Raw genomic sequence first — 27,625 nt, forward strand, 5'->3', positions numbered from 1 at the left:
TAATAGATACACATGTTCCTTTAGGTACATTGCCTCTGCGCCAGCAAACTTTCATTCAAATTGAGTGTCCCAAAATAAAAACAGCTCATTTTTTTCAAAACAAAAAAAAAAACAGCTTCATTTTTTTACCCTTATCACAGTTCCCCCTTAAATTTTGAGTGTCACGGGCTGGACGTGTTTGCACCTCTACGGTACCATGCAATATCGCAATTCATCTTTTGGGCACCAACTCACTGTTCCTAGCATCATTTTCAATGTTGGCGGTGGCCCGAGACTATAAATCTAGAACATTTTGCTACAGTAGTAGACAATGAAGTTGTCATGCACCTACGAAAATATACCATACTATTTCCCCTCCTGTAGCAACAACATGGCAGCATGCTGCACGATACCTTATAGGCTCGTGAAGGAAGCATCCACTGACCAGTGAGCAGCATCGAGGCAAGCGCCTAATCGCCCACCATACACACGCGCCTCTGCACCTTCCCCCCCTGGAAGCTTTGAACATAAAAGTTTATCTCCTTCCCTCTCTTCCTCTTCCAAGGCGAGCACAGCCACCTCTCTCTCTCTGCTGTTCTTGTTCTTGAAATCTGGAGAGGAGGAAGGGACAGGGAGCAGAGAAGAAGTTGCGGAGCCGGCCTGAAATCTGAAGTAAGCATTCATTCATTCGAAGTGCGTCTGATCTTACTGTTACTTGCTTCCCACTTTCCATGTTAATAAGTTTTGGATTCCTGTTAAGTGGTGCTCCGGGATCAATATCTGTATTTGATTGTGGTTCAAATTTTGTGCTCATTTCTTTATTCTACGTTTTTTCCCCTAATAATGTAGGCATTTCATAAACTTGTTGAATACCCTGTGCATTCGCTCTGCCAGATTCGGAGAAATAATTATTTTGCTACAGAACTCTAATGCTTATTATCAAAATAATTGTATCAACATTTGTGACATATCTACTAATTAATTTACACTGTTATAATCTGAAGCCACAAAAATAGCATTGAGTATCCTTCTCATTTTCTCCTGATTGATGATGATTTGTAGAATTTTTTATTTTCCACATGTCAATAGTCATTTTTTCCTAATTTTGTTCTTAGCACACTTAGGCATTTGAATGTTACCTGGTCTGGTAAGGTGTTCGCATGTGTCTTCTGAGATCCCATGCTCTGTCAAACAACATACCCATAAATCAATAAAATCACCAAGCGGTAAAGTATCAGCAGAAGAACTAAAATAAGTAATCTCACAGACATCGAGTTAGTGCAGTTGATATTATCATATTAGCCCTACTCAGCGTTTGCTGGATGCTATTCGATTAACTGAAAAGTTTATGGATCATGTGATGAATCCCATGACATAATTGAGTCCAGCTGTCTACCAGCGCCTTTACGAAAATGCTAGCTATGTTAGACGCAACTAACTTGTCAGCCCGTACATCCGCATAAACATGAGAGTTTGCTACTTTAGGCTGATTGAATTTCATAAGTTTTAACATAAAAAGACATTGTTTCCTACCATCATTTTTTAAAAGAAAAAAAATTCAGTCCTACTAGTATAACAGAGTGTAAATTTCTGATTTCTCCATCATTTTAAATGGCAAGAGAAGGGAAGAAGAATCCAATGTAAAAAAAAGGCATGCAAGCCTGTGTCTGAAAGATAGATGTATTAGAATTTTCCATCTAGATACCATATTTCCTTTTCAACCACTTCGAGCTCACCAGCCATGCAAAGCTACTTCTAAAGCAACGTATCATACTAAGTGACCACTAAACACATGAAGGGTGCAGTGGATTGGATATCGATTATATGACCTTGCATGTGTTCAGTTTCTTCTCTTCTGATCTTCCTATGAATCATTTGACAGCGACTGGAACCACCCTTTCGTTTGTTGTGTATCTGAGCCCCAGTAGGTAGTAAGGTACCAACTCTCCAAATTATAGGGCAAAAGCCAACAGTTAAGACTAGCTACTGGCTCAGGAGAGTCAGGTCGGGTACAATGTACAGTCATGTTAAATAAAGCAGCATATATTGCACTTCGTGCTCTTGGGCTGACCCGTAGTTAGTCAATATATAGGCAAGTACATTTGCACTCTTTGGCTTTATGTGCTTGTTTTTTTAGCACTAACGTGGTAATGATTAGCCTGATTTGGTGTACAAGTAGGTGCTAACATATAATATGCCGATGCTGGTTATTGCAAGCGGGGTTTACAAATTCGTTTTATAGTCGAAAATCAGGACCTACCGAATTTCCGAAATTCGCAAATATCCAAAAAACCACTCAAAATTCGGTGAGAATTCGGCCAAATTCACTCGGTCAAAGTTGTAAAATTCGGTGAGAATTCGATCAAATCGATCATTTGGAAACCGCTCAAATTCAACTAAAAATCGATCGAATATACATCGAAAACCGACCGCATTTTCCACATTGAACGCATTTTGAACGAATTCTTTGAAAACTGTTCAGTTTCTTGATTTATCGAGCGCATTTCCCAAATTGCAGTGAAGTTCAACAAAAAAACCAAAAAATTGCTCAACCTTGTAAAATGAATAACTAATTCATATGAGCTTCAAATCAAGTGAAACAAATTTTGTTGACTTCCTTGTAACATGATCTACATGATAAAAATATTTATACTCATAAAGAATTGAATATTTTCTATGAGAAAATGTATTTGCTAAACCTAGTTAAATGCATAGTTAAGTCTTTGCTAATCCACAAATCATGAAACCAATTTTGTTAGTCTTTTTACATGATCCTATGTCTTTTAAAAATACATGAACTCATGAAATAGTTATTGTAACATGCATGATTGTGTAAATATGTTGCAACTAGATTAATTCACAACTCACCCATCACACCTCCAAAATTAGTGAAACCACTTTTATTAGTTTACTTATACTATGCTTTATGTAGGAAAAATAATGGTAGACATGAACAAGTTAATTATAGTGTCGTTTCTTAACATGTTCACTTTATGCTTATGAACTTTGTAAAAAATCATGAAGAAATTAATAAAACTCTAAATGAAGTGAAACCAATTTTAAAGATTCTCTTAAGATACACTCTACACACAAAAAAAATGTGTTTGCATGTTAAGCTTTACCTTAATGTGATAGGCCAAATCATCCTGTTCATATGACCCATTTCATCAATTTTTTTCAAACTTCCTCTTCATGAAATATGATGTAAACGATATTATTTTTTGATTTTTTTCACATAATGTCTTAGAATTGTCTCTAGTATTTTTAGAATTTTTTGTGATTTTTTATTTTTTTTTATTTCAAATTTGAAAACCGGTCAAATTCAGAATACGGTGTGGACTGAATATCACAAACACCGAGCAGTTTTCATCAAAATTTTCAAACCCTGATTGCAAGTGCCAAGCTTAGGTCTTTCTGACGTCTATGTGACGTGTAATAATATTCAGAATTATAATCTAACAACCTTAACATTGATACTATTTTTCACGAGTAAAAATAAGGAAAGATGTACTCACAGGCAACTTACAAGAATAAATACACTACTGCTCCAACAAAAAACTGTATGGTTGTACAGCAGCAATGAATTCAAGCCAAATAGGCAGGAACAAACTTGACATGCTTTTATTTTTCTCAAGTGAGTAGTATGCGTACCTTGAACTAACTCTCTTCATGATAATTTGATTCAGACAAGCAGAGAAATACCACCTGGTAAGATGTCATCTGGTTTCCAGCTCGGTGTGATCGGGTCACTTGCACTCTCTGTTGCATCTTCGGTTGCCATTGTCATCTGCAACAAAGCTCTCATCAGCACGCTTGGTTTTCCATTTGGTTAGTAAAATAGACTCCGGTGATTCCAAGCATCAATGGAACTTGAATAGCAAAACGCCATGGATGTATCAAATTTACATACTTACCAGAGATTGATGCTGAATTGTGTTGTTTCTGAACCTATGCAGCTACAACATTAACAAGCTGGCATCTCATGGTGACCTTCTGCACCCTCCATGTGGCTCAGCGCTTACATTTCTTTGAGCCCAAGGCAATTGATGGACAGACAGTGATACTCTTTGGGTTGCTGAACGGCACCTCGATTGGCCTTCTCAACCTCAGTTTAGGATTCAACTCCATTGGATTCTACCAGGTAAGGTCCATCTGGGTATCAACTTTTTTTAATATAAAACATGATCAAATACATAAAATTTGGAATGTTCTGCAGATGACAAAATTGGCGATCATACCTTTCACTGTGCTATTGGAGACAATTTTCCTGAAGAAAAGATTCAGGTATTGAAATATAAACTGAGTATTTTCTCTTAATAAGTTATAAATTATCGACTGGACCTCGTTTAGGTTGAAAGCAAAGATACAAGATAACTGATGCTGTATGTATAATGCTGAAGTAAACACTGAAAATGACACACCAGAAATCTTCTGAAATCATATTTTTGATTCACGAGGGCAAGTAACTCTCAGATATTTTCACATAAACTCTTGGATCAAATGATTAATTGCACATTTGTTTTGTTTTCTGGGACTCGATGGTCCTTGCGGTATTTACTGTTATTTCCATTGAGCTAATACTAATTCAACAATGTGCAGTGAGAGTATCAGGCTTTCTCTTCTGGTCTTACTTCTTGGAGTAGGCATTGCTTCAGTTACTGATCTTAAGCTAAATCTGCTCGGGTCCGTCCTTTCTGGCCTCGCCATTGCCACCACTTGTGTTGGCCAAATTGTATCCTACATATAATACTTCTTCACTTATCATTAAAGTTTCAAAAACTGTAAGATAAAAGCAAAGAAAACAAATAATTTTTTTAGTTCTTCATAACCTCACTTTTCATTGCAATGTACAGTATCGATAAAGTAGGTTCTCTTGAAAAAGCATGCAAGGACCCAGTAATGAGAAAATTAGTACGCAGACCTTTGAGGTTCTAATTACTTGTCGCGAGTTCCTTTATGAATCACTTGGTATGAATTTGCATTATCCATTCTACCAAAATAAAAATTGGTAAACTCCTGCTTTATATATGTTGTCACAATGTATCCTTAACCAAAAAATTTATGAATAAAGCTAACAAATACAATACAGAAGAGGTTGAAGGTCTCCTCAACACAGCTTCTGTACCAATCTGCACCTTACCAAGCGGCAATTCTGTTTGCAACTGGCCCTTTTGTGGATCAACTACTTACTAACCGTAGTGTCTTCGCACACAAATATTCTGCTCCAGTCTTGGTATGTTCTCATACTTTATCCAAATATATGAAAATGGTATTCTTGTAATTATTTTGGGAACTGATTTAAGATTGGAGAAGGTCAAGATACCCAACCAGCCAATTCTATAATTCAGAACATAAAGTTCATCATTCTGAGATCTAGAAGATTGTTAGGGGTGATAACTGAAAATGAAAGTATGTTATTTCCACAGTAACATGCCAAATGCTTAAACCTAATAATTGGAAATATAATTTAATGATGCAGCCACCATGTTGGATGTCCAGGCCTAAAATTGTTGTAGCCTATAAACACATTTTCTATTTGATGCTTTTTGATGATTTAAATGTACGAAAATAAGACCCTGTATTATGAAGGAAAAAATAAGACATGATAAAGTGTTTTTAATCATATGTAGCGCCTAACATGCAAATTTATTCATGTATTATAAAATAGTTACCTATGGAGTAAACAGTAAATCAAATTTTATAATGGATTAAGCAGTTATTGCTAGAATGCACCAGCATTTTGAAAACGGTATTACCCAGTTGTCATGTTCTTGCATGTTTCCACTTGCCTCGTTATTTGAAAATATTCTCATGTATGCCTCAAATTTGGATGAACAAAACATGAAAAATGATTTTCTCTAATTATATGCAGGGTTTCATCATCCTATCTTGTTTAATTGCGGTTTCTGTGAACTTCAGTACATTTCTTGTAATTGGAACAACATCCCCAGTGACATACCAGGTGCTTGGCCACCTTAAGACATGTCTGGTTCTATCATTTGGCTACACCCTATTACACGATCCTTTCACTCTAAGGAACATACTGGGCATTCTAATAGCCATATTTGGGATGGCTTTGTACTCCTACTTCTCAGTGAGAGAGAGCAAGAAGAAGTCAACAAATGATGCTCTGCCAGTTTCACAGGTTTGATTTTGTCCCAATCCTTGTATAACATAAAATTAAAAATCATATTTATTATGGAGATATATTTGTTATCATACAAAAGAAATTAAAACTAATATGCATATGTCACTCATGCTGATAACTGATCTGCTTCCTAGTCTCAGCAGCAATAATCACGAGTCCATTTTCATCTAAACTAAATAAAGTTGTGACCGAATCTTCTATGATGATACAATCACAATGAAATGAACATTCAAATTTGAAAGAGTAAATTTCACTTTGGACCATTTATTAGTGTACTTGGTGCACTTTGAATCACATTTAACAATAACTTTCACTTTCAACCATATATGTGATGCTAATATTTCAATTTGCACTGTGTTTAAGGAATCGACATTTGACCATGCTCACCTGACGAGCAGTTCCAATCCACCTCAGCTCTAAGTATTAATTTGGGAGGGTGCGCTGCTATTTTTAGACCAAGGTTTTTTCCTCTTAGTTCATTCTTCTTGCCAGCTTCCCCTTTGGCCTCAAGTTGCTAGAGCCGTCATTCCATATCGCGTAGGACGGTATCGAGTTTATAGCGCCACCGACCATCCAAAAAGTCAACATCCTAAATGTAATATGACCCTCTGATTACCTGTTCACTATACAATTAAAATGAGTTGCACATGGATTATGAAACACGTACAAAAAAATTTAGGATTTTTGGAGAAACAGAAGACTACTGATTTATACAATTAAAATGGGTTGCACATTGGAAAATATTTTTTTTAGAATTTAAACTAAAATTCTAAAAAAATACTACTTTTATAACTTCTAACAATTGTATAGTGAAAAAGTGACTTCTTTTGTATTGCTCTGTTTATATGCAATGATGTATATAAATGGAGCATTACAAAGGAACTCACTTTTTCACCATATAACCTAGGGTCTAAAATAATTTAATAAATTACTCCATTATATAAGAAAAATATTAGTGAATTTTACTAGTTTTTTCAGATTTTATTTGATGCCCTAACAGTTTTTAAAAGTTAAAAATAGTCTTTTTTTGGAGAATTTTAGTTTAAATTCTACATAGGCTTTTTGGATGAATCTGATTAAAATGAGTTGCACATGGATTATGAAACACGTACAAAAAGTTCTAGGATTTTTGGAGAAACAGAAGATCACTGATTTTTGTATCGGTGAATAGTGAATGTCGACGACAGAGATAACGGAAATCGGGTTATGTGTGAAATTGGTGTACAAAACTTGTAGTTTTATATTACTATGCACAATAGTTGTAGTTTTATGTTACAAATGGCGCAATAGTTGTAGTTTTGTGCAATTCACTCTATTTAAATTGAATGAAATTAGCATACTGACAAAAATCAATATTTTAAACTGCATCTGGCATTAAAAAAAGTAACAAGAATTAAAATGGCATAGATATTCACAAAATATGTGTCCAAATTATCCAGTATTGGGAACCAAACTGGAGCTTGTAAAGTAGAGAATCATATGGGCTACAAACGTCATACAATAGTGAATTATTATAGCTTCTGGATGGGATATCAAACATCTCTACACAACTCCAACATAACTTACATGATGATTGTATGCAATAAAAATTGGCAAATTGTCCTTGAAGTACACTTTCATATAGTTTCCGTGTTCAGTTCACCCATTTAATGTTTTCGATGTATTTGTAGATGCCAGATAAGGAGGCTGAACCACTTTTGGCAACGAAAGACAGCAACGATACCAAAAAAGCAAATGGTTTATCTCACGACTGCTAAGACTTTTCTTGTAGTGTAGATCTAGTATGAACAATTGCTCTTCGAATTTAAGGACCTGGAAAGCCATTTCTTTCCATTTCTTGATTTCCTTTTTAGGAAAGGGGAGATTTAATATGTGTAGAGATTGTATATTTCGACATTAGAATTATTATTTGATTCTACTTTTCACATCCAGCAGTTCCAACTGAAGCTTTACTGGTGAAGATCTTAAACTACACTTTAGCATATGTAGTTTTCTACTTTCTTAGCCAATCTAACAAAATTAACCAATAAAATCTTGAGGACGTTCCACAGACCACTGTTATACTGATATTGTAAATGTGTAATAATACCTGCTAGTGGCGAACTAATCAACCACAGCTCAGAATCAGTTCCAATTCGTAGACGAAAGGTTTGGAGGATAGAAGACTGTGTCTCTGTTGCTCTTAGTGGATTCATTTCTGCAAAAGTGGTCTTCATCAAATATGTATCCTCGCAGATAGCTTGCATGAGGTGCGCTGTAGCGGTACTGATGTGCAGCTAACCTAAAAAAGGGCAGGGTTTCTCAGCAGTGGATTAAAAGACACAGGTCTTTGACCATTTTGTAAGAGCTCAGATTCTTCCTGTTTTTTGCTCACTGGCTTGAAACATACTCAGAATGAATATGTGGCAACTCAAACAGATCTAACCTGCCCTTTATCTATCAAATAGCAAGATCACTCCCCTCTAGCAGGATCACTATGTACATTCTGCAACCATAATGTAAGACATACTTCCTCATGTAAGCAAGTTCAAAAATGGAAACAGAGAAAGAAGCAGATGGAAACGAGTAGCTTCTGGTCACAAACCTTACCTTTCTTTCCTTTCATTCACGGAAAGGGGTAATCCACAACATGTTGTTACCGAGTCAGAAAAATGCAGCATAAAGGTAAGTTTGTGGCTTCTCTATGTTTTGCAGTGCAGTTCTTAAAAACCTCAGAGGATTTCTTGGGCAACTGACAAGAAGTTTTTATGACATAAATGATAAATCCTCAAAGTCAGCAATAACTATTATGAACTGACTCATCCATATTCAGCTAACATTTTCTTCGCTTGACAATTCATTATCCGTATGATCAAAACTAGCATATTTACATGGCAGTTGTGGAATATAACCAGCTTTCATCATTTCCGTTCCAACTAACTCCAGCATTGTGTACATTTCCTCAGACTCTTGATGTGATCTGTCCTCAACGATAAAAACTTTTAGCTCTCCCTTGAGTTTAATCCAACTTTTTCCAGGTGATTTCTGAACACCACTGCTTCTCATAGCCTTCTTCAATTTTGCAAACTCATTCCAATTGCCAGAAGCAGCATATATGTTGCACAACAGGACATAGGCTGCTGAATGAGAAGGATCAATATTTAATATACCTTCTGCTGCCCTCTTCCCCATCTCGACATCATTATGTGTTCTGCTAGCAGCCAGTAGTGTCTTCCACATTACAATATCAGGCTCAAACGGCATTTGATCAACAAACTTGGCTGCCTCACTTAGCCTCCCAGCACGTGCCAGCAAATCAATGACACATGAACAATGCTCTCTTGTTGGAACAATGCCATATTCAAGCTCCATAATACTGTAGTAATAGCAACCTTCATTGACAAATCCAACACGGGTGCATGCTGTGAGAACCCCAACAAAGGTTACATGATTCGGCTTGATTCCTAGGTCTCTCATCCTGGCAAATAAATCAAGCGCTTCCTTTGCATAACCAAACTGAGCATTACCAACAATCAAGCTGCTCCAAGAGAACACATCACAGCCAGTGCCCATCATTTCAAAGAGCTTCTTGGCATCATCTAAACTTCCACATTTAGCATAAGTATCAATCAGACCATTGTTCAGCATCGTATCACCCACCAGTCCTACCTTGAAGGCATACGCATGAACCTGTTTCACCATTTCAATGTAACCCAAATCAGCAGAAGCACTCAGAATATTGTTTAAACTGATCCTATCCAGACTTGACACCGATCTGTGCAAGAGGCTGAATAACTTAAATACTTCTTCCAGATGCTGGTGCTGTACACAAGCAGTAAGAATGCTGTTCCAGGTGACAACGTCACAATCATTCGTCTCACGAAAGACATCCATCGCAGAGGGGAAATCCATACACCTTGCATACATGCTGAGTAAAGCATTGCATACTGAAACGTCCCCATCTAAACCCATTTTGACCAAGTAGGAGTGGATCGCTCTACCATGATGCAAAGCATCACAACCGACACACGCACATAACAAACACCTAATAGTAATACCATCAGGCCTCAGACCAGAATCTCTCATCTCAGAGAACAGGACCATAGCCTCACTAAGGAGTCCCTCAGCAGAGTAAGCATTTATTAAGGAATTCCAAGAAACCAAATCAGGTGCCTCAATCCTGTAAAACACCTTCCTCGCACAATCAAGCTTATTGCAGCGGGCATACATTTCACTTAATGAGCACCCTGCGTATGAATTACGGTCCAATCTATACTTGACAGACAAACAGTGAATCTGCTCCCCATGTTCCAAACCATCAACAATTCCGCATGCCCTAAAGACACTTCCAAAATGGAACTCATTGGGGTGATGCATGCCCTCAGCAATCATCTCCTTGAAAATCTGTAGTGCCTCCATTTCACACCCTTGCTGTGCAAGCCCAGCAATAATCGATCCCCAAGATATCAAGTCTTTGTCCCTAATCCTCTCAAAGAGCTTGAACCCATCCCCAACCAAGCCGCTCTTGGAGTACATCGTGACGAGTGCGTTCTGCACAATCAAGTCACTGCCATTCTCCGACTTTATAACCTGCGCATGCACCTGCCTCCCAAGGCCCACGTCCCCAAGCTCAGCGCAGGCGCGGACAGCGCTGCCAAGCGCAAACTGGTCGGCTGCGGTCCCAGACCGCAGCATGGAAGAGAACAGACCCATCGCGTCAGCGCAACGGCTGTTCTGCGCGTGCGCCGCGATGACGGCGGCCCAGGAGACGGGGTTCCTGCCGGGCATTCCGTCAAACACCATGCGGGCGGAGTCGGGGGCGGCGCACCGGCCGTACATGGTGATGAGGTGGTTGCTGAGGACGGTGTTACCGGCGAGGAGTGCTTCATTGGAGGCGAGGAGGTGTCGGTGGACGAGGCGTCCGTGGGGGAGAGAGCGGAGGCGGGAGCAGGCGGCGACGAGCGCGGCGTAGGCGGCAGCGGAGAGAGGAGCGGAGGCGGGGGAGGAGGAGGTGAGGGACTCGAAGGCGCGGAGCGCGGCGGAGAGTCTGCCGGAGTGGTAGAGCTGGAGGATGGTGCCGTTGGCGTTCTGCATCTGCGGCGGACCGGTGGTTCCCCGCTCGGAGTTGGAGGCGACTAGGGGACTCTTTCGCATAGCTCCCACGCGAGCTCATAAAGTGAAATCAATGGAGTTCTATTAAATTAGTTTTCAACTTCTAAAGTGATTTTGTAAGAATAATTTTTTAAATAAACTAAATGCTAATTTTTCTAATTTACTTTTCTTATAGAATCGTTTCTGCTATAAAATTTATCTTGAGAATAAAAATCATTTTCATAAACTTTTCCAGATAATTTAAATCAAGACCTCTCCAAACAGCAGGACCTATTGGCGCCGCGGCGGGAAGGGGACACTGCCATACAGGGAGCGCGCAGTTTGGTTGGTGCAAGTGATATGTTTTGGGCCATCTGATTTCCTGGAAGGCTATGCAGGCCGCGGAACTGGAGCACAGCGACGCTCGGCCCACAAGCAATGGGATGACGGATGACCGGATGAAATTTGCGCTTGCAAAATATTTGGTCAAATTTAGGCCGGCCCATAGACATCTAGAACAGAGACGAACCATGCAACGAGGAGCTCCAACCGCCCAATTTTTTTCTTACAAATAATCAATTAACTAGCTACGCGTCCGTGCATTGTAACAAAAACATAATTATAAGATATAGTAACATTAAACACAAACTCAAGATATAGTAATATAGATACGTCTTAGGAGCGCCACCGAATGAATACGTCGAGAGCAATATTGTAGTTTGATTTCAGATATGATCTGAAAAAGGAGTAGATGATCACATAATTTCTCTTCTGATTTCTATATTTATTTTTATTAGTAAAATGGATCACATATCTACCGCGGTAGCGAGGGAGCTTGAAGGACTAGGGTGGATGGTAAAATTAAGTAAACTATTCAAATTTTAAGGGTTTTTATTAAATAGGATGAGAACATAGGAAGAGGTGAGACGAGAATCAACTCGTATTTATATAGCAAAGATTCACTAGTACAACAACTCTTCTTCTAGGGGAAGAGGTGATGCGGGCAGGGGCGGGTCCAATAAGGGATAAGGGAGTATATATGTATATTCAAATAATTGTACAATTTTTTTCTATAGGTAGTATTCATGATGCTATTTCTCCAATAAAGAGACAACCCACTACCACGTGTGAGCCAGGCCTAGCTACACCCCACGTGTGAGCCAAGCCTAGCCGCACCCCACTACCACGCGTATCACACAGACGCGCCCACGCCCCATGGCTCACGACCCATGCCCCTTTCGGCCATTCTCCAACCCTGTGATGTTGAGATAGCTGAGTCGCTGCCTCGCTGACCCATGAGGGCATAAGGACAACTACCTCTCTTGAGATGGATCTGGGCATGGGCAACAACAGAGGCAGTGGCGACACGAGCCACTCCCTCGTGGGCATGAGCCAGACCCAAGCGATAATGGCCATGCTGTAGCGACGGTGATGACGGCTGCGCCGGTGGCGCGAGTGAGAGCGAGTCAGGGTTAGGGAGGCAAAGGCAATGTAAATCGAGCATCAATCTTAAAATACATTCTTGATTGGCTTGGTGCTACACTGTTGATGTTTTTATGTTGCTGGTTTCATTGTTCAATGTCTTGTTGTCAAACTGTCCATGGCTTGGGCGCAATCTTTTGGTGTCAATAAGGGTGTGTTTGATTAAATGGATGAACCAATTCAAGATACGATCATTTAGTGTTTATGGTATTTGGTTTGTTGGATGGGTTGAATAAGGCGAATAGGATGAGGGAATATTGTTTAATATATTTGATGAGCTGATCCAGCCAAAATTGAGTGGACGGAGCCATTCACGTTGGTTAGTGCGTTGCCTGCTACGTTTCGTTAGTGAGTATGTTGGTTCATATTTTTTTATTAACGCTTGATTTTATTTGGAATTATAAGAATAGTTAAATTTTTTTAAATGTTTTTATGAGTAAACTAGAGCTCACTAGCAACCCATTTTAATTAGTTTGATCCAAAAAGTATGAACCAATATTTAATTAAAATTCTCCAAAAAAAACCTACTTTTATAACATCTAGTAATTTTTAATGCCTCAAATAAATTCTTAAAAATCTAGAAAAAATTACTAATATTCCTCTCATATGATAAACTAATTTATAAAAATATTTCTAATCCTAGGTTATTTGGTGAAAAAATGAGTTATTTGTAATACTCCATTTATATGCATTTTTATCATTTTACGCGATATTCTGTTTTTAATTCAATTTAAATTCAAACATGCATAAACTCATCTAAATGCTTATGAAATGCACATAAATAAGAATGAATCATTCTATCCACTTTAATCCCACCAATCAAATAAAAAATTATCTCATACTATCCATTCTAATCCTACCAACCAAATAAAAAACTGACTCATCCCATCAATTCCAACCAAACAAAAAAATTAGATCATCATATCATAAAAAACATGGATGGCTCCATACCATCCAACCTCGCTCTCTAACCAAACGCAAACTAAGATAGTTCTTTGAGTAGAGAAACATTGTGGGTCTGTTTTCTTGGTGTTGATTTCTGGTGGGGGGGGGGGGGGGAGATGAATTTATCATGTTCTTGCCTTCTTATGATTGGTGCTATGCTTTGGTATTAACAAGATCACAAAGCTGGAAACGGTGTGCTGTACTCTGCAGTCGTTTCTTTTCATCTGACCTGAGACTTCCTGTTGTTAGGCCTAGGTAATTGCCTAATTTCCAAGACCAAGTACAATGCAGCAGACACTCAGGTTACGTTATTACAAATGTGCAATGCTCATGCTATATGCATGATCCATTTGTTGTGTGTGCATAAGAACTCAACTAATCAAATATGAAATACCAAAGTTTTTTAATCACTGAATCCACTTGTTGTGCTGTACAGTGCTCTTTAATCTTTATGATTCCCTTTGCTATATTTTTCGCTATGCACTATGCACTATGCAGCCATGTAGATAGTAAGTCCATGCTGTCAGTGAGAAATGGAGTGAACTTTTTAATATTCTCATTGTTTTTATTGTTATGAACAATTTGTATTTTGGATCTTGTCAATTGTCAGTGACATATTCAATATTCTCATATGCTCACTGTTTTTATTGTTATGAACAATTTGTACTTTGGATCTTGTCAATTGTCATTGTTTAATATTTATAGTTGTAGCGAACATTATTTTTTTAAGATATATATATGATTTTGGTGATTAATGATAATATAATCAAGGATTTGTCAAGTGTATACTTAAGTAGGTCTTATGAATGTAACATGTGAAGGAGCCATCGAAGCGGGACAAAGATTGGATTGAATTGGACAAATCTCAGGAAAAATATACACGCCAGATGGTTCGACGTTGAAGGGCTTGTACACACCGGAGTGTTTTGTAAGAAGTGAGAATTTGAAGTTGTACATGTCGGATGGTCCGGCGATAAAGTGTTGAATATGCCAGAGTGTTTCTCAGAGAATGATTTAGAGTTATACATGTTGGATGGTCTGGCGTAAACATCGGAGGCCTCGCCGGAGCAATGCCCAGAGAGATTTCCTTCGGTTCAGTGGGAAAATGGGATATACACGTTGGATGCTTTAGTGCTTGAATCAGAGGAATTGCCAGAGTATTCATAGAGCTGCAACGGCTAGTGACAGCTACCAACAACAGGCTGTAAGTGAAGGATACACATCGGATGGTCCGATGTCTGGAAGTGGTGCACACCGGAACATTCGGTATTCACAAAAAATGTGACCATTGAGGCAACAGCTAGTACGCTGGTTTGAGGCTATAAATACCCCAACTCGGTTATTTGAGTGTGTTGGAGTCCAAAGAAACTCACATACACTTAAGGAGACATTCAAGCCACCAAAGTGCTAAAAGTGATCATCTAAGACAATTAGTACAAGGTTAGGAAGTAATTAGTGTTATTAGGCCTAGAGAGAGTTGTTGTTAGGTGTTGCTGCCTAGAGAGAGTTGTTGTTAGGTGTTGCTGCCTAGAGAGAGGATCAAAGAGTGATCCTACCTTGTACCAAGTGATGTATCAATGTCTTGGAGTCTTAGTGACTCGTTGGCACAGTTAGCCTCGGTGGCTCAAGCTTGTTGACCCTTTAACTTGATATGAAGTGGTGGTAATACGTTTGTATAGGGACGCAGAGACCCTTGCCTTGGTGTGGAGTGCTCAAGCTCTGAAGTAAAGATGACAGCAAGTGACCAAAAGAGAAGCTTGTGGTGAGTCTTGCCTTAGTAGCTTGGTGGCTCAACCTACTTGAGACCTAGGTTGTTCATGGGTCGTGACCGAGTGCCATCTAAGAGCAATAGTCTAGGTGGCTGCTCCAACGTGGACTAGAGGTGATGTTTATGCCATCAATACTATGAGATAAAAATTATTTGTATCGAGTTTGCTCTCTCTACTTTATGTTTTCGCATTTATATACTTGCAATCTATTTTTGCTTATTTACCTTCCTGGAGTAGCTTGCTACGATTTCTTATATGTTGCAAATATTTTTGAACAGTAGAATAGATACATTTGATGAACCTATATACATTTAAATAGAAATTAATATACGTTTATCTTATAAATTTTTGGGAGCCGATTAGTTCCAAGTGTCCTAATTCACCTCCCTTCTAGGATACCATCGATCCCTTTCAATTGGTATCAGAGCTGGGGCTCACACCTTTCACAACGATACGCCAATCAAAGTGGTATTTGAGACCACAGCTAGGCTTCACATATTTTTTGATTGGTTGGGCTTCACCGCCTAGTGAGTTGTGACGTTCGGAGTAACAGAGAGATGGATTGTGCTTATAATGTCATGTTATGTAAGTACTACCTTGTAGACTCTGGTTATATAGCTAGGAGAAGGTTCATACCTCCTTTTTGCCAAACTCGATACAATTTGCGTGGATGGAGGGGTAACAGAACCCGGACACCAAATGAATCATTCAACCTAAGGCATTCATCCCTTCGTACTACCGTTGATAGAGCATTTGGGATTTTTAAAAATCGTTTCAAAGTTCTGACAACAAGATCATATTATCATTTCCCTTCACAAGTAAGAGTTGTTATGGCATGTTGCATTCTTCGCAATTGGATCTTACAAAATAGCGGACCTGATGAGCTAGTGTATAGTAAACAAAGTTGGGCTGAGAACACAGACCAGCTGGCCATGTTCAACAAGATTTACATGAGGAACAAAGGGAGGTACTTTGCGGTAGAGATGCCATGGCTGCTAGGATTTGGACAAATAGGAACAATGTTAGGCATGGGTGATTTGTGTTGTTCAAACTTCTATGAATATATAAATTTGTTTTTCTAGTTTAGAAAATCTTATGCATCACCTAATTGTAATCATGACTTTGTTTGAATTTAAACTAGCTTCTTTGCATCAGCTAAGCAACATACACATGAGCTATTTTATTTTTCTCTTACTTACTAAACTCTGTTGAGTATTACTACATATAGGGATATGGCAGGAAACAATGTTGTATGATAGTCCGAGGTAGTGGAGGACATGCTGCGATACTACAAAGAGAAGATACAGGCTGAAGGAAGATAATTGATTTTTTGTGAGGTGCATCATGAGCAGTGTGCACAGCAGATCAATGCAAAGTATCACACAAATTTTACGCAGCGACAAGTTAACCACAAGTTTCATAAGCTGAAAGGTCAACGGAAAGATTATAGTACAAACAAAGAATTTAAGTGGAGCGAACTTTGATGATGTCGAGAAAAGGATATTATATGATGAGTGAGGTTGTTCGAATGATGAATGTGAGTATTTTGTCCATATTAACCTTATTTGGTTTTTATTAAATTTCATATCGTACAGTAGATTTTAAAATTCATACTAAAAATTGTCAGGACAAAGATCCAAGGGCAAAATTTCTTAACGTCCTCATTCGTTGGTACAATGAGATGGAATTCATCTTTCAAGACAAGAATGCAACTAGGGAGTTCACTGTTCTTCAGGCACCATACGATCATCCATCCACTGAAGATGGAGATTTAATTAGTGACAAGAATGCGAATCATTCTGATGTTGATCCTGGTTTGCAATATGATTCAGACTGTCTTTGTGAACAAGAACAGGAAAGTAATACTGCTAGAAACTCTTCTAGCAAGCATCCTATAGTTGGCAAGACTGATAAAGGAAAGAGGGTTAAGCGTGATGATGGTATCATTAAAGAAGTAACTCATGTTCTGCATGATAATTTAAGATAATTTATGTCAATTTATTCAAGAGGGTAATACTGACACCATGCGCTTCACTCATGTGACCCGTCCAAATGAGGAATTATTCAAGATAATTTATGTAATAGAGGAGTACTCATTATTTGCTAGACTTGAGTTGCAAACCTTCCTAGCCGACAATGAGAAGACTGCTGCCATGTTGAAGGGAAGGCCATCGGAGGTAATCAAGGAGTATGTTCGAGGATGGATTGCTCAAAACTATCCATCTCCGATACGATTTCCTTTCAGTTGGAATTTTGTAATAAGTGTTTGCTTTTATTCTCTTGATCATAGTAGGACAAATAACACATGTATAACGCATTTACTTCATTCGTTACTGACTAAGGAGCTTGCAGCTCCAACCAAATCTGCTATTTTCTTAAAATAAATATATGACAGTATGTTTCTGGCTGCAGTTATCCCAAGCTTGATGTGCAGAGTATTTAAGTTGTATCAATTACTAAGCTTCGACAAGTCTCATTCGCAGTGGTAGAGATAAGACATGTCTATTTCTTCGTTAATTAACTGATCAGGCAAAAAGTAAGCTTGGCAAACTATAACCATAACCAAGTGATTAGCCATCTTAACATACTAACCAAACGGTTAGCATTGTCAAGCTTGCTGTTGCTAGAATGGGCAAGTTTGCCCAGCTGAGCTATAGCTCCGGGTAGGAAAGCTACCAAACGCACCCAAAAATCCCCCGCAACAAGACAGCACCTTCACGCATGTCTCTGGTCTGGGCCACGCGTCGGCCCCCGTCCCATCAAGCCCACGCCAGCGACGTGGACTTGCCCTTTTGTGGGCGCCGCTGTGTCCGTCCCGTAGCTGTCCCAAAGGGCCCGTGGGCCCGTTGCCGCAGGGCGTCTACCGCTGGTTGTCGCGTCATAACCCACACCAGGCCACGGGCGAGCGCAGGTTGGCGAAAGCGGCGTCGCGGCCCGTGGGGTGGCTCGGTAAGTGGTGGAAGAACACGCGCCTGGGTCCGTTCCGTCCTCGATCCACCGTCCCGCGCCCGTCGCCGATGGCGCCGTGGCGAGATCTGGACGCGGGACATGTGCTCTCCCCCGTTCCGGAACGCATGGCGGGGTGAGAGTGTAAGCAGTCAAACCGCCGAGCCCGCGCCGAACCGGCAGTGTCAGTGCGTTCGGAGTGAGTTTTGACTCGGATGCTCGGAGAGGAATCCGCGGAGGGTTGTGGAGCAGCGGTGCATGCGACGCGCGCGAGGTGCGCCACTGCAATTCGCTGCCCGCGCGCGATGATTGCTGAAGCCGTGCCGTGGCTAGGTACCGTTGTGCGGGCGCAGTTTCAAACTAACCAGATCATTCCTTGGTAACCAATCTATGCCAAAGTGTAGAAAGCAATTCAGACTGTGTGACATGGTGACGTTAGTTCATCAGACAAGTCAAGATGCCTGTTCGGATAAATAAAGGCTAACCCATCGCCTTCAACATGCCCGTGTTTAAGGGAAATTAACTCCATGTCGGCATATATTGTCAAAGCAAACAAAGATGCCTCTGCTGACATATCGGCATTATCTATAGTCCACCTGCTTTTCGGTTTTTTTTTTTAAAGTCAGTTTGCCTTTTATCATAGATGAATATTTTTTTTACTTAAAAAATTAGCACCTTTGTATGAACAGCAGCAAAGGCTGTTGCGCAAAGATAGTCATGGTGTAGGCCAACTCCAACAAAATCCTCAAATTTACAATTCTAGTGCTACAGTACTTTTACGGCACTGGAGCATCTCTAAGCGCTACAGTGTTGCGGAGGGGAGTATGGTCCTGTAAATTCGCGGAAGTACTGTAGCATCCGAATACTGTAGCAGTACTATTCGCAGAGGCTGCAAGTGGAGGACACATTGTCGGGTACTGTAGACAGAGGCTGACAGTAGGTTCGGAGGGAGAAAAAGAGTAGTAGAAGGTAAGAAATAGGATAACTGTTGCAGATGAAAAAATAAGGAATGCTGTAATAGTGTTTTTAGATGAAAATTTAAGGTAGTTATTGGAGATAATCTTAGACTGTAACTACAAATCTTGTTTTTAAATAGGCAAATTCTTATGGTAGCTAGGCTCATTCTGCGAAGGTTATGCTGCCTTTGAAATTTGAATAGCTAATTCTTATGGTGGTTAGGACATATTTAATGGGATGATATCAGTCCTATAGGAAAGATGATAACTAGAATTTTTCATAAGGTGGGGGAAAAGAGAAATAAACGAGAGAAAGATATCGTCTAGTAATTAATAAACAATCTATAGTATCAGAGAAATACTCGTGTAGTTATTGATAGGATTTTTTTCCATTATATAGATGTTGTATGTTATATGTGGTCTCAACTTTTCTCATGTTATCCAATAATTGAGTGCCACAGAGACTACTTACGGATAACTCATACAGTGTTTTGTCTATTATATGTTCTATAGATGATATAAAACCCTACTATAGGCATTAGTTGTCTATTAAAGACGACTACTCTGTATATAGTTTCATGTTATCTATAGACAAGCCGTTATATGAGTTATCTATAAGTAATATATATGACATCTAATTATTAAATGCTATGTAAAGCATAAATTCATAAATAACATATATCATCTATATAATGAAAAAATATATATCTATGCGAGTATTTTTCTCGTAACATGGCTTCTTTCTCTCACTATTCTCCAGCTCATGAAAAATCCTATTCTTCATCCCTTCTAGATGGCTGACGTCACACCATACACGGGCTGAGAAATCGCACCACCGTGGATGTTTAGTTACTGGTTACCGTCTGAACAGCGGCATGTTAACCCCTACGCACCCGCGCCTCCTTCCACTTCCCCCGAACTGCCCGTTCCCCTGCAACCGCAGCTCCCCCACTACTAAAGTCACCGGAAGCTACTCCTCTCGTGGACTAGAGTAATGTCTGCTGCAGCCTGCGCGTCACCGCGGGTCGGCATGCTCACGTTCTCTGAGCTGGCGGGGCCGGCCGGCGCCGGCGCCGGCGAGCCGGCCGTGGACGCGCAGCTGTGGCTGGCGTGCGCGGGGTCCATGTGCACCGTGCCGCTCGTGGGCGCCGCGGTCTACTACTTCCCGCAGGGCCACGCCGAGCAGGCTAAGGCGGCCGTGGACCTGTCATCGGCGCGCGTCCCGGCGCTCGTGCCATGCCGCGTCGTCGCCGTGCGGTTCATGGCCGACCCACAGAGCGACGAGGTCTTCGCCAAGATGCGCCTCGTCCCGCTCCGCCACGGGGAGGCGATCGTGGACGTGGGCGAGGCTGCGAACGAGGCGATGAGGGGCGGCGCTGGGGACGAGCAGACAAAGCCGGCGTCGTTCGCCAAGACGCTGACGCAATCTGACGCGAACAACGGCGGGGGTTTTTCGGTGCCGCGGTTCTGCGCCGAGACCATCTTCCCGGAGCTGGACTACAGGGCCGAGCCGCCCGTGCAGTACGTCTACGCCAAGGACGTGCACGGCGTGGAGTGGAAGTTCCGGCACATCTACAGGGGCACGCCGCGCCGGCACCTGCTCACCACTGGGTGGAGCAACTTCGTCAACCAGAAGAAGCTCCTGGCCGGCGACTCCATCGTCTTCCTTCGCGGCGAGGGCGGCCAGGTCCACGTCGGCATCCGGCGCGCCAAGCGCGGGTTCTGCATCGACGGGGGCGAGGAGAGCCCCTCCTGGGACCACTACCGGGGCCTGGTGCGCGGCCATGCGAGCTCCTCCGGTGGAGACGCCTATACGAACGGGAAGGTCCCAGCGGAGGACGTGGTCGCCGCAGCGAGGCTGGCCGCCGCCGGACAGCCATTCGAGGTGGTCCACTACCCGCGGGCGAGCTCTCCCGAGTTCTGCGTCCGTGCGGCCGCGGTCACGGCGGCCATGCATGTGCAGTGGTGCCCGGGCATGCGGTTCAAGATGGCGTTCGAGACCGAGGATTCGTCGCGGATCAGCTGGTTCATGGGCACCATTGCCGGCGTCCAGGCCGCCGAACCTGTCCGGTGGCCGCAGTCTCCCTGGCGACTCCTTGAGGTACATCCGCGCACGCGCACACCACCATCACTCGATCTGCTAGAGATTCTCGAACCGTTGGTAAAACTGGTGGCGTTCTTGAATTGCCCTTCACAGGTGACCTGGGACGAGCCAGAGCTGCTGCAGAACGTGAAGCGCGTGTGCCCGTGGTTGGTGGAGCTGGTGTCGAGCATGCCCAACCTCCACCTGCCGTCCTTCTCGCCGCCGCGCAAGAAGCCGCGCATCCCACCGTGCACGGAGTTACCCTTCGAGGGCCGCCAGCTCTTCGACCCGGCCTTCCCGCCCAACTACCCACTGCCACTGGCGCCCCACCCCCACCCACATCACGACCAAAACCACCGCGGTTCAGTCCCATTCTTCCCCTTCCCGGACAGCAGCGCTGCTGCAGGCATACAGGGAGCCAGGCATGCGCAATTCGCTCCATCCTTTTCGGATCTCCACATCAGCAACCTGCACCATAGCTCGCTGTTCTCCAGCATCCGCTTCCCTGCAGATCACCACGCCCCTCGCCCACCAAGGATCAGCACCGACCTGACAATCGATAGCCCGCCAGCCCACCAAGACGCGCCGTGCTCTCTGTCATCTGGCGCCAAAAAGCCCGACGAAGTCAAGCCACAGGGGCTAGTGCTCTTCGGACGCGCGATACTGACCGAGGAGCAGATCAAAGGTACTAACAGTTCCGTTGTCCCAGCCTCGGCGGGAGCCGCCGGGAATGGCTCGTCCAAGTCCGACTGCGACGCCGAGAAGGCACCCAACACATCTGAAGGCTCCGGCTCTGGTGTCATTCAGGGCAGTCCTACCAAAAACAACTCGTCCCCTTGGATATTGCAGTGGTTTGGAGATAATGGCAGCCGGACATCTGAGTTCGGCCTGGAGCCCGGCCAGTGCAAGGTGTTCATCGAGTCCGATGCCGTCGGCCGAAACCTTGATCTCTCGGCGCTGGGCTCGTTCGAGAATCTGTACACCCGCCTGTCCGACATGTTTTGCATTGAGAGCACGGAGCTGAAGAGCCATGTGCTCTACCGCACCGCCGCGGGCGAGGTTAAGCACGTAGGCGATGAGCCTTTCAGGTGAGTAAGCACACTAACAACTCCTCTTCAGTTCTTTCTACAATCCAAAACGACCATATTATCGCTCCTTTTGATTCGTAAACTGAAAAAGGTGAGCCTTTTTTCCCCTTATTTGCAGTGCGTTCGTGAAATCAGCGCGGAGGATCACAATACTGACAGATGCCGGCAGTGACAACATACGGAGCTAGGAACGAACTACATGCGTGACAGCCGAAATTACTTCCTAGGAAGCAATAAGCCGAACTACATGCGTGACAGCCGAATGAGCTGCGGTTTCTTTACTTCTTCGTCGATCAGGCCTAGAGAATTCAGCCAGGAATTAACCTGATGCGGTGTTCAGTGTTAGACAGATAGATATAAATCGATATCAATCGAGTTGTAATCGATGTATGTTGCCTTAAGAGAAGGATTTGGCCGGAGGTTTGTTTTAGTAGTTATTGTATAGTTTGGTAAAGTATCTGCTTGTTATAGATAGATTTGTATTTGGAAACAACCTCTGGCCGATATCATATCTCCTGGCATCCATGTAAATGCCACGCAAGGGGCTCTTCCTTGCATATAAAACACGAAGCTGCCGGCCAGGAAGAGGTCAGGCGTTCACCCAAAGCTTCTGCCCTCTGATTTTTACATGGTACCAGAGCCACATACACCTAAGATTCAATCCATGGCGTCCTCCTCCTCTGCCGGCTTCAGCATGAGCTCCCTGCTCGGTCTGACCGTCACGGAGAAGCTATCCAAGAACAACCACGCAACGTGGAAGGCACAAGTACTTGCTGCTGTCCGTGGTGCTCGTCTCCACGAACACATCACCGGCACCAAGCTTGCACCAGCTGCTGAACTCGACGGCAAAGATGGTGACAAGGCGGTAAAGGTGCCCAATCCAGCATACGAGGAGTGGTTTGCCTCAGATCAACAGGTTCTGAGCTTTCTCCTCGGATCCCTGTCGAAGGATGTCCTGTCCCAGGTTGCGGTGCATGACACTGCAACAAAGGCATGGAAGGCGATCGAGATCATGTTCTCGTCGCAGACGCGGGCGCGTGCGGTGAACACGCGACTCGCCTTGTCAACCACCAAGAAGGGAAGCCAGACGATTGCAGAATACGTAGGCAAGATGAGGGCTCTAGGGGATGAGATGGCTGCCGCCGGGAGACCTTTGGAAGATGAAGAACTGGTAGAATATATTCTCACCGGGCTCGACTACGACTTCAATCCTATTGTGTCTGCTCTTCTCGCAAGAACGGATCCTGTCTCGGTAAGCGAAGTTTATTCGCAGCTTCTTGCCTTCGAAACCAGGATGGAGCTCCTCGGTGATCACCAACCCTCCGGGTCTTCGGCCAATTTGGCAAACCGGGGGGGACGTGGTGGCCGCGGACGGGGTTTTGGTCGCGAACGCGCGCCAGGACGTGGTCGCGGCAATGGAAACAATGTCGCCCAGAACAACTTCAACGGCAATCAAGGTCGTGGTGGCACTAGACAGGGGCGCGGCAATAACAGGACCGGCGCCATCTGTCAGGTTTGTCACAAGACCGGCCACACCGCCGACAAGTGTTGGCACAGGTATGATGAATCATATGTTCCAGATCAGAGAAGCGTGGCAGCCGCTGCAACAAACTCCTACACGGTGGATACAAATTGGTACACCGATACTGGTGCTACTGATCATATCACTGGGGAATTGGAGAAATTAGCAGTTCATGACAGATACAATGGCACAGATCAAATCCACACCGCAAGCGGTGCAGGTATGAACATTAGTCACATTGGCCAGTCTATTATTCATACTCCCAGTCGTAATCTTAGTCTTAAAAATATCCTGCATGTCCCAAAGGCTAAAAAAAATCTTGTTTCAGTTCATCGCCTTGCTTCTGATAATAATGTCTTTTTAGAATTTCACCCTAATTTCTTTTTGATCAAGGATCAGGACACGAAAAGCACACTGGTTAGAGGAACATGTCAGAGAGGGCTTTATCCTCTTCCTTCTGCACCACCCATCAAGCAAGCTTTTGGAGTCAATAAACCATCGTTTGACAGATGGCATAATCGCTTAGGTCATCCTGCAGCTCCCATCATTCAGCGAGTCATTAGAGATTTTAATCTTCCTTGTTTGCATGAGTCCAATAAAAACTCTGTGTGTGATGCTTGTCAACAAGCAAAAAGTCATCAGTTGCCATATCCTAAATCCAACAGTGTATCAAATCATCCTTTACAGCTTGTGTTTTCTGATGTTTGGGGGCCTGCACCTGATTCCGTTGGAAGATACAAATATTATGTTAGCTTTATTGATGATTTCAGTAAATTCACCTGGATCTACCTCCTAAAATTTAAATCTGAGGTTTTTCAGAAATTCCAAGAATTTCAAGTTCTTGTTGAAAGACTCTTTGATCGCAAAATTATTGCAATGCAAACTGATTGGGGTGGTGAGTATAGGAAACTTGATGATTTTTTCTCTAAACTTGGTATATCTCACCTTGTTTCCTGTCCTCATGCTCATCAGCAGAATGGAGCCGCTGAGCGCAAGCATCGACACATTGTCGAAGTAGGTTTGTCCATCCTTGCGCATGCTCACATGCCACTCAAGTTTTGGGACGAAGCATTCCTTGCTGCCACCTATTTGATCAACCGTACACCTAGTAAAGTTATTGAATACTCCACACCTTTAGAGCGCCTCTTTCACATCAAGCCTGAGTTTTCCTCCCTGCGCATTTTTGGGTGTGCTTGTTGGCCAAATTTGCGCCCATATAATAGTCGCAAGCTTCAATTTCGTTCCAAAGAATGTGTCTTTCTTGGCTATAGCAATATGCATAAAGGATTCAAGTGCTTAGATATTTCCACATGGCGCATCTACATATCCAGGGATGTAGTCTTTGATGAAAATATTTTTCCCTTCTCCAAACTTCACCCCAATGCTGGCGCTCGTTTGAGATTCGAAAATCTTCTCCTTCCTCCTACTTTGCTTAATCCTAGGACTGGGGATGAAATTATAGCTGGTCAATTGCCTAATGTTTTGGATACTAATGTTCTCCCTGGAGATGCACAGGACTCACATGACATAACAGAAGAAGCTACGGCTGGTATATCCAGTCCAGGTCCCGTAGCCGAGATGGACTCGCCTGCTGAGATGAACTCTCCGGGATCAGTTTCTGCAGGCGCGCAGACACCGTCCCGCACTGCGGTTCTCCAGGGCCAATCCTTGGACTCGTTTCCCGAGCATCAGCTGCATGCGGAGATAGAGGGGGCTGAGGAGGATTCGCTTCTACCGCCTGCGCATGAACCAGCTACTTCAGCACGTCCTCAGACTCGACTTCAGCATGGCATTCGTAAACCAAAGGTATACACTGATGGCACTATTCGTTATGGCTGTCTTGCTTCTTCTGGTAGCGAACCACATAGTGTCAGTGAAGCTTTATGTGATAAGAATTGGAAGAATGCAATGGACATTGAATATGATGCTCTCATGAAAAATAAAACTTGGCATCTAGTTCCACCTCAGAAAGGAAGAAATATTATAGATTGTAAGTGGGTATACAAAATCAAACGTAAGGCTGATGGAAGCTTAGACAGATATAAGGCTCGTCTAGTTGCAAAAGGGTTTAAGCAAAGATACGGTGTAGATTATGAAGATACCTTTAGCCCTGTTGTTAAAGCTGCTACCATCAGAATTATTTTGTCTATTGCTATCTCAAAGGGCTGGAGTTTAAGGCAACTAGATGTTCAGAATGCTTTCTTGCATGGATATTTAGAAGAAGAAGTGTATATGAGGCAGCCACCAGGATATGAAGATAGAACTTTACCTAACTATATTTGTAAGTTAGATAAAGCTCTTTATGGTTTAAAACAAGCACCGCGTGCTTGGTATTCTCGGCTAAGTGCCAAATTACATGATCTTGGATTTAGTGCTTCAAAGGCAGACATTTCACTCTTTTATTTCAGTAAAAATAATGTCACTGTTTTTGTGTTAATCTATGTTGATGATATAATAGTGGCAAGCTCAACACCTGAGGCGACAACAGGTTTATTGGGCAGTCTAAAGCAAGACTTTGCTTTAAAAGATCTTGGGGATTTACATTATTTCTTGGGTATAGAAGTAAGCAAGGTATGTGATGGAATTGTTTTAAATCAAGATAAGTATGCTTCGGATTTGCTTAAACGTGTTGGTATGTATGATTGCAAGCCTGTCAGTACTCCTCTATCAACTAGTGAAAGATTGTCTGTCTTTGATGGAACACCTCTTGGTGATAATGATGCTACACAATACAGAAGCATTGTGGGTGCTTTACAGTATTTGACTCTCACTAGACCTGATATTGCTTTCTCAGTAAATAAAGTGTGTCAGTTCTTGCATGCTCCAACAACAACACATTGGGCTACTGTAAAAAGGATACTGAGGTATCTGAAACAATGTACAAAGATTGGATTGAAAATTTGCAGGTCGAAATCTTTGCTTGTCAGTGCCTTTTCAGATGCAGACTGGGCAGGATCTCTGGATGATAGAAGATCTACTGGAGGTTTTGCTATTTTTCTAGGAACAAACTTGATCTCATGGAGTGCACGTAAGCAAGCGACTGTTTCAAGATCCAGTACAGAAGCAGAATACAAGGCTATTGCTAATGCTACTGCTGAGGTAATGTGGATTCAAACTCTGCTATCAGAACTTGGTATACAATGCCCACCTGCTGCTAAATTATGGTGTGATAATATTGGTGCAAAATATCTCTCTGCTAATCCTGTGTTCCATGCGCGAACTAAACATATAGAAGTGGACTATCATTTTGTAAGAGAAAGAGTATCCAGAAAATTACTCGAGATTGATTATGTTCCTTCAGGAGATCAAATAGCAGATGGATTTACTAAGCCACTTCCTGTAAAACAGTTAGAAAATTTTAAGCACAATCTCAACCTAGCTCGGCTGTGATTGAGAGGGGCTGTTAGACAGATAGATATAAATCGATATCAATCGAGTTGTAATCGATGTATGTTGCCTTAAGAGAAGGATTTGGCCGGAGGTTTGTTTTAGTAGTTATTGTATAGTTTGGTAAAGTATCTGCTTGTTATAGATAGATTTGTATTTGGAAACAACCTCTGGCCGATATCATATCTCCTGGCATCCATGTAAATGCCACGCAAGGGGCTCTTCCTTGCATATAAAACACGAAGCCGCC

General features: G+C 42.3%; 3 protein-coding genes and 1 non-coding gene across 6 annotated transcripts; 3 read left to right on the forward strand and 1 right to left on the reverse strand.

The window, feature by feature from the left end:
• Positions 1 to 248: 248 nt before the first annotated feature.
• On the reverse strand, positions 249 to 11,281 carry LOC133888504 (pentatricopeptide repeat-containing protein At3g53360, mitochondrial-like). Of its 3 annotated transcripts, none has more exons than XM_062328778.1 (5): positions 8,717 to 11,281; positions 8,217 to 8,612; positions 3,894 to 4,716; positions 3,631 to 3,766; positions 249 to 1,163 (listed from the first exon to the last, which is right to left on the reverse strand). In XM_062328778.1, exon 1 carries the CDS (start codon positions 11,258 to 11,260, stop codon positions 8,936 to 8,938), a length of 2,325 nt encoding a protein of 774 aa, XP_062184762.1. In that variant the 5' UTR covers positions 11,261 to 11,281; the 3' UTR covers positions 249 to 1,163; positions 3,631 to 3,766; positions 3,894 to 4,716; positions 8,217 to 8,612; positions 8,717 to 8,935. The 3 variants fall into 3 exon arrangements, with proteins under 3 accessions (XP_062184762.1, XP_062184763.1, XP_062184761.1); XM_062328779.1 differs by adding an exon at positions 6,515 to 6,750 and having other exon boundaries at positions 249 to 3,766; XM_062328777.1 differs by having other exon boundaries at positions 249 to 3,766.
• On the forward strand, positions 514 to 8,054 carry LOC133888505 (UDP-xylose transporter 1-like). Its single transcript, XM_062328780.1, has 8 exons — positions 514 to 651; positions 3,666 to 3,807; positions 3,936 to 4,120; positions 4,196 to 4,263; positions 4,579 to 4,711; positions 5,051 to 5,212; positions 5,852 to 6,124; positions 7,798 to 8,054. Exons 2-8 carry the CDS (start codon positions 3,693 to 3,695, stop codon positions 7,882 to 7,884), a joined length of 1,023 nt encoding a protein of 340 aa, XP_062184764.1. The 5' UTR covers positions 514 to 651; positions 3,666 to 3,692; the 3' UTR covers positions 7,885 to 8,054.
• Positions 11,282 to 20,202: 8,921 nt separating the features above from the next.
• LOC133888541 (auxin response factor 10-like) lies at positions 20,203 to 22,806 on the forward strand. The gene is made up of 3 exons (XM_062328821.1): positions 20,203 to 21,396; positions 21,493 to 22,466; positions 22,585 to 22,806. The coding sequence occupies exons 1-3, from the start codon at positions 20,290 to 20,292 to the stop codon at positions 22,652 to 22,654; spliced, it is 2,151 nt and encodes a 716-aa protein (XP_062184805.1). The 5' UTR covers positions 20,203 to 20,289; the 3' UTR covers positions 22,655 to 22,806.
• Positions 22,807 to 23,616: 810 nt separating this feature from the next.
• On the forward strand, positions 23,617 to 23,755 carry LOC133889872 (small nucleolar RNA Z247). The gene has a single exon (XR_009903953.1). It is a non-coding gene; the product is annotated as a small nucleolar RNA Z247 (small nucleolar RNA).
• The last annotated feature ends 3,870 nt before the right edge of the window (positions 23,756 to 27,625 follow it).

Source organism: Phragmites australis, chromosome 13 (genome assembly GCF_958298935.1).
Source record: "Phragmites australis chromosome 13, lpPhrAust1.1, whole genome shotgun sequence".
In the NCBI taxonomy this organism is placed as follows: domain Eukaryota; kingdom Viridiplantae; phylum Streptophyta; class Magnoliopsida; order Poales; family Poaceae; genus Phragmites; species Phragmites australis.